The 13,610-nt window shown below is 34.3% G+C and overlaps 1 protein-coding gene across 1 annotated transcript in view; it reads left to right on the plus strand.

The window, feature by feature from the left end:
- Positions 1-143: 143 nt before the first annotated feature.
- Positions 144-13,610, plus strand: part of LOC107697278 (protein PTHB1-like) — a 160,258-nt gene continuing 146,791 nt past the window's right edge. Inside the window, exons 1-6 of the mRNA XM_016497998.1 lie at positions 144-255; positions 2,616-2,728; positions 6,595-6,745; positions 10,537-10,601; positions 11,076-11,189; positions 12,470-12,644. Coding sequence (XP_016353484.1) covers positions 2,617-2,728; positions 6,595-6,745; positions 10,537-10,601; positions 11,076-11,189; positions 12,470-12,644 — 617 coding nt within the window. The 5' untranslated portion in view covers positions 144-255; position 2,616. The remainder of the gene's footprint in view (positions 256-2,615; positions 2,729-6,594; positions 6,746-10,536; positions 10,602-11,075; positions 11,190-12,469; positions 12,645-13,610) is intronic.

Below are 13,610 nucleotides of genomic sequence, written 5' to 3' on the forward strand. Positions count from 1 at the left end.
AAAGTTATATATATATATATATATATATATATATATATATATATAAACAGATACACTTTTTATTGCTGTTAACGGAAAACTAGGGAGTGAGGATCAGGGACTTTTATTTTGATAACACGCTGTCACGTTACACAGTTCTGGCTTCAGCGTCGGTGTCAGTACCATGACAACAGCAGGTCGAGTGTGAGAAGCTGAGATGTCTTGAGCTGTCTTGTTTTACCACACATTACTGGAGAAAATATCACTGCATTCAAGGTAGAACAAAACTACTTTATGTATTTAATATGTACCAATAAGAACAGCGTCACTTTGAACGATACAATAGTGAGAGTAGAGCAGTATGGGCAGCAAGCGCAACGAACAAACAAAGCTGAGTAGATTCAGCAGAACACTCAACATTCTGTCATTCACTGGATAAGTTATATGATTTATTATCGCATTCACATGAATGTAAAGGCTCTCATATCGTAAAAATCGATGTTAACAGGTTAGTATGGATGCTCTCTGATTTTCTAGAATATTGACTCAAATGTAAGAACCCAGCGTGCTTTTTAAGTAAATCAATACTAAATATCAACTAGATTTTATAATCATAGTTTAATTCAATATTTGCTGTAACGTTATATGTAGACCCTCTTGTTAAAAAGTCATATTGGTGCTATTTATATTGGACTAATTCTTCATGATTTTATGGCTCTATTAGAGATAAACACCATATATTCTTTAGATAACGCTCTTCAGTATTTTATGTGCTGAAACATTTGATATATTATGCCAATGCACAGAAATCTGTCCATCTTATTGGATTGGTCTACTTCCTTGCATTTCCTGTTCTCTGTGTCTCTCTGGTGTGTGGATTAGCTTTGTTAAGCAGTCAGCAGTTAGTTAGGAAAGCTGCTTGGGCTGCAGCCCAGCCAATGAAATCTGCAAGTCATGTGACCTGTCTGTCATGTTCTGAAATCAGTTGTATATCTGGCAGACCCAGTGGTTCAGTCAGCATCGGACCATGTGCACAGAAGTGACCACTTGCAAACAAAGTCAGGGAATGATTTGTCCTGGTCTTTATGCTTGCATTTTTTACTCCAACATAAAATACATGAGTGTAATGAGATCCAGCAGTATTTATTCTGCTGTGGTTGCTCTTCTATTTTAATATCTGTGTATTTGGTCCACCAATATGTAAAAACATTAGGTCTAATAATGTATCTCAGCTGCATGTCCTGGTATTCGCCCTTACTGAGCTTTGTGCACTTTGCTGTAAGTCACTTTGGTAAAAATGCACCTGATGGGAATGAAAAAATATAAGTATATAAAAAAAATAATATTTAGATCTAAATTGTCTATTCTATTCTATTGTCTGTGTATTATATAGATTAGTGGAAATACCTCAATAATAGTTGTAGTAGCTGTTATGCTGAAATCTATCCAAGAGCATGTTGATAAAATGAATTGAATTGAATAAAAGAACCGTAAAGGAATATAAAAAATGAAAATGAATACAAAGATATGAATGCTTTCTCACCCTCAGGGCAGGCCATCCAAGATGCAGATGAGTTTGTTTCTTTATCCAAACTGATTTTGAGAAATTTAGCATTACATCACATGCTCACCAATGGATCCTCTGCAGTGAATGGGTGCCATCAGAATGAGAGTTCAGTTTCAGTTAAAATACATCTTCTGGCTAAAGTCCTTCATCCATATGCACAGATCAAGCACCATTTACAAGTGAAAACAGTCCAAAACAGTTGTAATCTGTTGGTAGATTTTGATGTGAGAGGACAACAGGGGATGCACCTTCACAACTGGGGGAAGCATTGTTATGGAATATAGACTCGTATTTTGACCAAAAGCAATTGTTTAAATTAAAAATGCCTTAATGATGGATTTGTTTCTTAAAAACATGCTGCTTTTCACTTCACAAGATGTTAATTGATAAAATAGAGTCATGTAGATTACTTGTGGATTATTATGATGTTTTTTTATCAGTTGTATGTACTCTCATTCTGACGGCACCCATTCACTGCAGAGGATCCATTGGTGAGCAAGTGATATGATGCTAAATTTTTCCAAGCCATAAGCCAAGTTATATTCAGTGAAAAGTAAAGCTGAGCTGAAAACGTAAAGCTAAGATGAAGCTCATATCATAACTGTCAATTCTGGTGGTGGAAGTTACAAATGACTAAAACTGTACAGGACCTTAAACTGCAGCTCATGCTTGAAAGCCTATGAATGTCATTGAAGTAGTTCTGCAAGAAAGAGTGGGCTGAAATTCGTCCACAGTGTGAAAAACCCATAAATGCCTACAGGAAACTGTTTAGATGTGATTATTGATGCTGATGGGGTATATCCAGTTATTCATTCAGTCACTGTTTCACACTGGGGCACTGGCTGTAATTACTTCGTTAATGCTTTTTTTTTTTTTTTGCTTCTGGTTCACTTTTATGCATGCATACGTTTTGGTTTAAGATCTGATGACATGCAGTGTAAAAATGTGCAAAAATGCAGAAAATCAGACATGGGTGAAACACTTTTTTTTCACAGCACTCAAGTATTTGAAGGAGGCAGATGGTACTAATACAGTAAGTCAATTCACCTCTCTTGTCATCTCTTTACAGGATGTCTTTATTTAAGGCTCGTGATTGGTGGGCATCAGTGCTGGGTGAGGGTGAGGAGTTTGACCAGGGGTGTCTGTGTGTTGGGGATGTGGATAACAGTGGAAGTGGATATGGTGAGTTAAATTACTTATTACATGGCTCATTTAAATATTACAGTAGTAGTACAACCCCAATTGCAAAAAAGTTGGGACATTTTTTAAAATGCAATAAAAATCAAGAATCTGTCATTTGTTCATTCTCTTTAAACTTTATTTAATTGACAAACGCACAAAGACAAGATTTCCAATGTTTGCACTGACCAACTTAAATGTATTTTGTAAATATAAACAAAAAAGTTGGGACAGGGACATGTTTAACACTCAGTCACATCAACTGTCCTTTTAATTACAATGTTTAATCATTTGAGAATTGAGGATACTAATTGTTAAAGTTAAAGGGGTAAAAAATTTTGTCCAGCCTTGCTTGATACAAGACTACAGCTGCTCATCAGTCCGTAGTCGTTATTGTATGATTCTCCTTTTCATGATGGGCCATACATTTTCAATAGGAGACAGATCTGCTGGCCAGTCAGTCACATCCACATGTGCCTACAGAACGCTGTTGTAGCACATGCTGAATGAGACCTGGCATTGTCTTGATCTAATAACCATGGACTTTCCTTGAAAGATGTCTTGATGGCAATATAAGTCTCTGTACAATCCCAATATATGCCTCCATGTCAATGGTACATTCGCACATATGCCAGTCACCGATGCCGTTTGTTCTGCTGCACCCCCATACCATGACAGGCATTTGCTGTTGCATCTGTCACTGGTGAAAGTCTGGATAGTCCCTTTGGTCTTTGGGGCTGAGAATTTGATGTGTGTTTTTCCCAAGAACAAGCTGAAACTCATCTGACCACAGCACACATTTCCACTGTCTTTTTGACTATCTGAGATGAGCTCTGGCCCAGAGAACCCGGCGCCATCACTGCATTGAATTGATGTGTAGCTTTCTCCTTGCGTAACAGAGATTCAAGTTGCATTTCTTAATACAGCGGCAGACTGTGGTAAATGACAGTGGTTTAGTGAAGTACTCCTGAGCCCATGTGGCTATATTTAACACCCAGGGATGTGATTCTTCTGGATTAACCCGGAATTCTGTTTTTTTTTTTCAGCCTAAAATCATGACCCACGTGAATCATGCAGATCAGGGTGATACTGCATGATAATTGAAATGGCGAAATAGCCTTAAGCAGTTAACTAAAAAAAACAGTTAAAAGGATTCAAATGGTTCAAAGCGCCAAATGCAAGTAGAATCAGCGCTGAAACGTGTTTCTCGCGCGGTAACTTTTTATGAGTTCATTTATAAATGTGTTGTTGTTTACAAAGAGAAGTTTCAGTGTCACATGATCCTTCAGAAATCATTCTAGTATGCTGATTTGCTGCTCAAGAGACATTTACAATTTTTTTATTATCATTTATTATTATCAATGTTAAAAATAGTTTTTGCTGCTTTTTTGTGGAAACAATGATACCACTCAAACATTTGTGATTTAAAAAAAAGAGAGAGAAATTAATAATTTTGTTCATCATACATTAAAGTGATGAAAAGTGAGTTAAGACATTTAAAATGTTTCAAAAGATTTTTATTTAATAAATGTAATATGTTTGATAATTGCAAATAAATGCTGTTCATTGAACTTTCTATTTATCAAAGAATCCTGAAAAATAAAATGTATCACCATTTCCACACAAAATATGAAGCAGCACAACTGTTTTCAACATTGATTAATCAGAAATGTTTCCTAAACATCAAATCAAATTGTAATGATTTCTGAAAGATCATGTGACACTGAAAACTGGGCTAACGATGCTGAAAATTTGGTTTGCATCACAGAAATAAATGACATTTTATAATATATTAAAATAGATTTTTTTTTAAATTTGTAATAATATTTCACAATATTGAGTTTTTTTTTTTTTTGATCAAATAAATGCAGCCTTGGTGAGCAAAAGAGATTTATTTCAATATCATTAATAATTTTAATGTTTCCAAACTTTTGTCAGGTACTTTAATAATAACAATTCTATTAATACTTTTATTATATTATATATGATTAATTATTATCATGATTATTAAATGCTGCTTTTTATTTTTACAGGACACTAAAAAAAATATACATATATGTTTGTGTATTTATATATACATAATAAATATACACAATACACACATATATTATGTAAACAAAAACTTTTATTTTGGATGCAATTAATCGCGATTAATCGTGATTAATAATTTGACAGCACTAGTAGTATTACAATATAAGATATATCTTTTAATGTGATAAAAAAAAAAATAAGTGCGAGGGGCGTGGTCAGATTTTCCTCTTTTTTTTGTCTCTAGTTGATCACATGCGGCATGACGGCTTCGTATGCAATGCCGTCTGAGGGCTCAGAGGTCATGCACATTCAACTGAAGTTTCCTGCCTTGCCCTACATGTACTGAGATTTCTCTGCATTCTTTTTTTTTTCTTTTGTATTCCATTGTAACAGTATGAAAAACGACAACATGTACTGCGTGTTTGTGATCTGCTCTACCTATTTTATTTATGAGATATCTCATGAACAATTCTCTGCAATGCACAAAGGATCTTTCGTTTCCAGGTTTGTTTTCATACAGATACTAAATGTAATTGTTGAGCTTTAGGGGTTATCCATGTATGTTGAAAGTAATTTGTTAATGCTTTACACTTTTACATTTCCTTATAAATGATTGATGGTTGAAGGGTGAGTAGAATAATGTCACCTCATTGTATCCAGTTTTTGAACGTGCTTATTTTTGCGTTTATAGAGCAAACCTTTTGCTGATTGTATACAGCTTAATGGAAGTTACTCCCATAATTTGCGCAAAGCGTCATGGGGTGTAAGAAAAAGGAGGATATTTTTCTTTCAATTTAAATACATTGACATTTCATTTTGTATATTGTAGTGTGTCAACAACAGTGTTGGGCAAGTTACTTCCAAAATATAATACATTATATATTACTTATTACTTCCTTTTAAAAGTAATTAGTTACATTACAATATTACTGTCTCTGAATTGTAATGCGTTACACTACTTTTAAGTTACTTAGTGAGTTACTTTCACTTTCAAGCACAAACCGCAATTAGCCTACATTCAGAAATAATAGCGGTAAATAAAGCGGAATGTTATAGGCCCTAATGAACAAGCATTAAACACAATAGCAAGCCTATAGGCTATGTTAGTTCTCCTCACTCCACAACAAATCCTTTAAATTTAACTGTATTCAGAACAAAACAAAAATGAAAAATATAAGTTGCAAAACAAGCCAAAACAAATTAATTTAAAGCAAAACTGAAACAGAAACCGATGTTGTGCGTGAGGCGCCGGCGCAATCGAACAGCGGAAACATAAAATACTCCGTCATTTTTGGTCATACAGATTCTTCGAAACTGCAATGTGTTTACTTTTATTTTAGGATGCGCTTGTCATCTCGGTTTCCTTTCCGTGAACTTTTGCAGAGCGCAGCGCCACAAAAATGAACCAAACTCAGCAGCATATTTTACATTATTGTCGTTTTTCTTTTCTTTCGTTTTGTTAATCTGTTAATTATTTGACTCAAATATATTTCGCGTATTAATTCCTTTTATATGTAGACTATGATTTAATAAAAACAAATTGTTATTTTTTATTTAAACTTAATTTCTGTTGCTTGTCTGTGCTCATCCGCCGCATTTTCTCTTCTCCGACCCCGCAGTAGGCTATGCCCATCTCACAAATGTAGAATCCGTCTCAGTCATCTCAACCATCGAATTACAGCAACAGGAAATAGACAAAGTATTTTACCCGCGGAATTTATTGTCTGGTGCTGTTCCATATTTGAAGAGTGAGCATGTACGTAATTACTTAAGGGACCCTGGAGTAGGATTGTAAGCTGTTTACATTCTCTCTTTCTCTCTCCTGTTCTCTAATCCAGATAAGATTGTAGTGGGCAGTTTTATGGGGATGTTACGCATCTTCTCACCACACCCTGCTAAACCAGATGAGCAGACGGAAGCTGATGCCCAACTGCTGGAGGTTCAATTGCCTGATCCCATCATTCAAGTGGAGATGGGCGAGTTTGTCTCGTAAGTCTCACGTGCTGTTTCTACCATTATGAGTGACTGTTCATATTCACATTACAACAATCATCACTACCAACTCAACCACATCTCTACAAAATCATAATTAGCACATTTATCAATCTGAAATGAATCAATCAATCAAAATGATAAAAGTTAGATAAAGTATTTGTTTATTTCATGTCCCATATTTTTCTGAAATAAAAAAATCAAATAAAAGCGTATCAACCACTGGAAACCATCATTTCTTCTCTCTAAATTCTGTTACCTATTCTGGTGTTTTTTTTAGGTTTATTTAATTTTTTAATGACGTTTACTACTAGAAATTAAATAAATCATACAAACCAGGTGTTTATTCAGAAAATTAACATTTTACTTTAGGGTTATCAACTCCTTTCACTGATACTTCACTGATATTTTTGCAGCTATTTTGTTGCCTACTCAAGGGAAGTGCAGCACAGGGCTTCTGTAGTCTTTATTATGTGCCTAATTCTAAACACACACATTCCAAATTATGATGCAACTACATTAATTATGATTAGTACTCTATGTTCTCTTATACTGTCTTATACAGCAAATGCAGTCAGATTTTCAAACTTGCGAAAGAAACGGTCACTTCTGATTCCTATAATGGAATCTTATAATGGCTCCTTTAAGAAAAATAATTGTTTTTATCAATGGTAAATAATTGATATGTTCATAAAAAATACAATTAAATGTCATACACAAATAACAGAATTATCTCCTGTGTTATTTGTTAGATAGTTTGATGACTTTTGCCAGTTTTAAGTATACTTTTAAAGTACCATGCTATTAATGCCTGATATAGTAGCTTATACCATTGTACTTCTAGAATGTTGAGATATGTATATATATGTATATAAGTATACTGTATGCATTTGTATCAGCCTAGATTATTTGCTTTTTTAATTTCTTATAATCATTGCTAATTTGTTTTGTTTCTAAAAGATCTGCCACATGAAAGAGCAGTTGAAATACCTTGGTATTCATTAAGTTCTTGGCATACTGGGACTTTTTCCTTTCATTTGTGCATATGTTATTCCTAATCTCTCCAATAGAGAACCTTACTTTTGTTTGGCAACACACAGAAAATCCAAAGCTAAAACATTGAGGCTTTACTCTCTGCTCAGACTGGCTGAAACAATCACCAATATGTAAACAATTTTTTTTTTCAACTTCAGTCATTGAGCATAATGCACATGTAGTGATGATCATAGCAGAGAGGTCTGATAAAAATACATTTATTGTTCTATTGATTCCTGGCCACTGTCTAGTTGAAGTTCTAATGCTTAACCTGAAGCAGCATCTCACAATATTTAGAAATGTATCATGTTTGAATAGAAGAATTATTCTTCTCTGTAGGTCTGATCTATAGCTGGTTTAAGGCGTTTGACAGCTATTTCAGTATCATATTTGATACATCAGGCTTTTATGTCTCCTACAGTATGATAGGAGAATATGGAGCTCATACTCAAGAAGGAAAACAGTATAGCAGACTACTTACATAAAATGTATAAATATCAGTTGTCACTCTGTATCTCCCAATAATATGTCTTTGTAAGATGATATTTAAATGCTTACACTCTAAAAAATGCTTCATCCCAGCTTTGGGTCAAATATGGACTTTAGGGCTGTCCAAAAAAATTTGAATTTCGAATATTCGTTGAATTTAAAATAAAAATCCACATTCGAATGCAAAAACGTTGCATTGGAATTTTAGGTGTGCATTGAGGACGCAGCTTTATCAGTGGCGCACGAGATGCGATGGCGATGTAAGTGTCATTGCATTTGAATGTTTTTGTTAACCTATCCAGTTGAAGCCACTAGATGCAGCGTTGTTAATTACAAATATTGTGGGAAAAGAGAACATCAATGCGGAGAAGATCTTGTTTACGTCAAAACTGAAACCAAGCAGTTCACACAGAAGACATATTTCGTGCATTTTCTAGAGGGACATTTATCAGCGTTGCACTCGTGTCTCGCACAAAAGAGCCGCATGTTTAGAAAGTCATATAAAATTAATGCAAGTTCAACTTTGAAAAAAACATATCTCGAGACTTTATGGCGGGTTTTTCCCCCATCCCACTGCAACTTGTGTTTTTAAATGAAAAATGCACTCTGTGTGATTGGCTTTCCGCCCTTTGTATTAAACTATGCATACATACATGATGCTGTTTTGTTTATAGTTGTTTAAGCAACTTAATTATAATTGGTTTATAAACATTATTTTAAACATTATGCACTTTTTTCACAGATAGGCATGTTATCTTATGCTTTGAATAAACGTGCGTTAGAAATATTTATCTTGTGGCCTCAGGAGAGAAGCCAAAAGTTTTTCTTCACCCTAACTGAAATTATGCATTTTAAATTCGAATATAATTAGAATTTTGATAATATTTAAGTAAAAAATTCGAATTTATCTCGATGCGCCTTCTTGTGGCCTCAGAAGAGAAGCCAAAAGCTTTTCTTCACCCTAACTGAAATTATGCATTTTAAATTCGAATATAATACGAATTTTGATAATATTTAAGTAAAAAATTCGAATTTATTTTTTCAGCCATTTTGACAGCCCTAATGGACTAACCAAACTTTTGGGTTAAAAATGTAATAAAACAATTTAACCCAACAGTTGGGTTAGTCCATATTTGACCCAAAGTTGGGTTGAAACAACCCATCCTTTTTTAGTGATTTTATGATCAAAGCTCTGTAGTTTTCATGATGGGGGCAAAACATATAATGCAGCGCAATATAATGAACAAAGAAAATGTTCCCCTAAAGCCTGATTTTTAACATTTTAACATTATTTTTCTAAAAAAAAAATATATGGATCAATCAAGTAAACCTAAGTTGCCTCAGTCTGGTGGACCCTGGACCACAAAACCATTCATAAGGGTAAATTATTCGAAATTTCGAGATTTATACATCATCTGAAAGCTGAATAAATAAGCTTTCCATTGATGTATGGGTTGTTAGGATAGGACAATATTTGGCCGATATACAATTATTTGAAAATCTGGAATCTGAGGGTGCAAAAAAAATCAAAATATTGAGAAAATTGCCTATAAAGTTGTCCAAATGAAGTTCTTAGCAATGCATATTACTAATCAAAAGTTACGTTTTAATATATTTACAGTAGGAAATTTACAAAATATCTTCATGGAACATGATCTTTACTTAATATCCTAATGATTTTTGGCATAAAAGAAAAATCAATAATTTTGACCCATACAATGTATTTTTGGCTATTGCTACAAATATACCCCAGCGACTTAAGACTGGTTTTGTGCTCCAGGGTCACATATATTAACAATGAAAAAGTTATTTATCATACCGGTACCAAAGAAATCACCTGTGTCCTGTCTAAACGACTACCGTCCCATAGCACTGACTCAGAATGACAATAAAGCTCAGCTTGACTTGACTTATTCTTAAATTTACTTTATAAAAATCAGTAAAGATTTCACAGCAAAAAGACACATGGATCTGAAGGTGGACGTTTTTAGTATACTACTAAAATGCCTTTTTATAAACTATCAATCAGACAACAGAAGGCATATAGAAGATGCCAGCATGGTTTTGAGCAAAGTTTTGATAATGTGGATCATTTAGTGGCCTTAGAATTTCGTGTATCAAATATGATACAGAAGGCGTTATAGGGTTAATGTTGGAATTCCTTTGTTACTGCATGTACATCTTTAAAAAGAGCTGAGTCAGGCATTTTTGTGAGAGATTTTGTTTTTAAAAACTCCTTTTTCTCCTTTTGTCTTGTATTGTAGTTGTTCAGAGTTGCTCCATCTGGCAGTGCTTCACCCCAGGAAGCTGTCTGTCTATGCTGTGTCAGGTTGGTTTTCCACAGATTCAGACCTACCTTATGTTGTACTTCCTCTCAAATACTGCCATAAAACTTTACATATTAGGGGTTGACTTTTTTTTAGTTTTTGTTCTGAAAAGCCGTTACCTCTTAAACAGAACTGTACACATGCAGTGGTCATTTTTGTACTTTCTTTATTGACTTTACACTGATATTATAATTGTAGACCAGGGGTTCCCAAAGTGGGTTCTGGGGTCAGCAGCCCATTGCCATGGAGTACGTAAAATAATTTTAGGGCCCTATGATTTCTACAATTCGGACAGAATTGCGGAATCCATTCATAAAAATGGAATTTATTTTACGTTCATGACAACCTGTCAAGACAGAAGTTTTAAGTTTAACTTAAAAAGTCAGTCTGTCTTATTTTTATCTGATCTTCAGATTTTGTGCACCAAATGTATGTGCTCTTGCAGATGTGGTGTTTGCTGGTGTTGGTTTTCTCAGGTACTGCTGGGAATGTTGAACATGGTGACCAGTATCAGCTGCGACTGGTGTATGAACACAGCTTACAGAGAACAGCTTGCAACATGACGTATGGTCCCTTTGGGGGTGTCACAGGTAATTGATATTATCGGCATTCCACACATAATACATCTCATTCTAAAATTTTCAGTGGGTTGAATTAAGCTACATATTTTTTTTCTTTTTATATGAAACATTCTCTTCTCTTTGCCTTTTCTGTCTTTATCTTGTGATACATAATTGATCGTTAGTGTGATGGAATAGATGGAATAGTTTGATAGTTTTGATTTTTATAATGTATTAGTAAATGTTGAAATTAACATTAGCTAAGATTAAGGGGCATTTTTTTTTATTGTTAATTCAGGTTAATGTAATAACAAATGTTAAAACAAATAGAATGTTACTCATACATTCATTCTTATTCACATCATTCTCAAAATAGTTGAAACTTAATGCTCTCTTTAGTCTCAATGAACATCTGCCTGTAAATTTGTGGTTTGTTTGTGTGAAGACAGCTGCTTAAAGTTGACCCACTATAAATAAAATAGTAGCACATGTTGGTTTAATAGGATTTTAGACTTACAGTAGTACCTTTTTTTTTGGCAGTTCTCTTATCAACCACATGAAGGCAGCACAGTCTCTATGATGGAGTTCATCAACCAATAGTCACATTGGATCTGCACATGACAGAGCCTAGATAGTATAAAAGGGAGAAGACACAACAGAAATATGAATAAGAAAAATTCTATTTCCTAATACGGCAGCTGTAGATATTGTTCTTTTCCCATTCAAGTAGATAGCAGCAATACTTATATCCTATTACCTGCATTAAAAAAAAAAATTCTAGGGATGACAGTGTGAACTGACCTGTCTTAAAGGGACTTTTGTACAGAGCCATCTTTATGTATAACATAGTTTGACTTCTAATACAGATGGGAGTGAATAAATATCATAACACTACAGAACGACCCAGATTTGACACAAACACAATAGACAAATAAACACTGATAAACGATGTTAGCTTGGCTATTCTCTTTGATGTTTATTTCTTATTATTAAAAGGACAGTTCTGACTCTGAATTCTGATTTGATGAGCTATTAGTGCACATTCTGTATTAATTCACCAAGTCGCTACATCACTTGGAACCATAAGCAACCTAGACTATACTAGTTGGAGGAAGAAGTGTTTAGTCTTTAGTTATGATAAATAATAAATGTAACTATTTAACGTTGGTGTGTGTGTGTGTAATATTGAGGAAATCTGGGCTATGTAATTCTGTTCGTGTTTTTATCTGCACAACAAAGCTGCAAAATACTATTGAGTATGTCCTTCTGTTCTCTTGTCTCAACTGAATATTTCCTGTGCTGTTGTGCAGGTCATCATTTCATCTGTATCCAGTCCATGGATGGGATGCTGATGTTTTTTGAGCAGGAGACTTATGCTTTTGGTCGCTTCCTGCCAGGCTTCTTGTTGCCCGGCCCTCTGAGCTACTGCATCCGCACTGACTCCTTCATCACGGTCTCCTCCACCCGGCAGGTGGAGTGCTACAGGTGAGACTAATTCACTCCCTGACCAATTGTCCATATAGTCACTGGCCATATCCGTCCATATGCAGATTCATTCTTATTGAACGTACAGGATATGTGGATATTACTTTTTCATTATTCCTTTGGTCATATCTTTAAATATAACTTTTAGAGACACATCATTAAGCACATCCTCTGTCTCCACCATGTTTAAAATAAGTGCAGGAGTGTATTAGAAAACAAAATGGGTGAAAAAAATTGTGTTTCAGAAAGCACATGGTAGGTTAGGCGTAACACTTTTACCAGCATATCCTTAGAGAAATATTTTTACATCCGAATGAAATTTCCATTGATTGATCGCCACTGTTTATTTTTGCTGTGTTGTTGTTCTCCTTGTGGCAAACGATATGGGTCATGTTTCATATCCAGACACATTTGGTATCCGTAAGGGAGCGAAGGTAATATAGCACATTAAAAGAGGAAATAGCTTTTGATGATGGTGTCAGATTTACATACTCAAAACGTTCACGATTAAATATTATTAGTTATTAATTATAGTGTTGATATGATAAAGAAAAATCATAAGACTATGTTTTTTTTTTTAATATAATGTAAATTGTGACCCTGAAGCACAAAACCAGTCTTAAGTCGCTGGGGTATATTTGTAGCAATAGCCAAAAATACATTGTATGGGTCAAAATTGATTTTTCTTTTATGATAAAATCATTAGGACATTAAGTAAAGATCATGTTCCATGAAGATATTTTGTAAATTTCCTACTGTAAATTAGGGGTCGACCGATATGTGTTTTTCAGGGCCGATGCCGATACTGATTATTACAGATCAAGTAATGAAACTATAACACTAATAGCCTTTTACAGGCATTTTTGTCTTGGCCTATGTGACACTAGAAATTTCAATTAGTTTTAATTTACAGTACAGTGCAAATGAAGGCATAAATCAATTTAATTTTTCTTTTAATCAAATGAG

The sequence above is a fragment of the Sinocyclocheilus anshuiensis genome, unplaced genomic scaffold (genome assembly GCF_001515605.1).
Source record: "Sinocyclocheilus anshuiensis isolate Anshui unplaced genomic scaffold, SAMN03320099.WGS_v1.1 scaffold979, whole genome shotgun sequence".
Lineage (NCBI taxonomy): Eukaryota > Metazoa > Chordata > Actinopteri > Cypriniformes > Cyprinidae > Sinocyclocheilus > Sinocyclocheilus anshuiensis.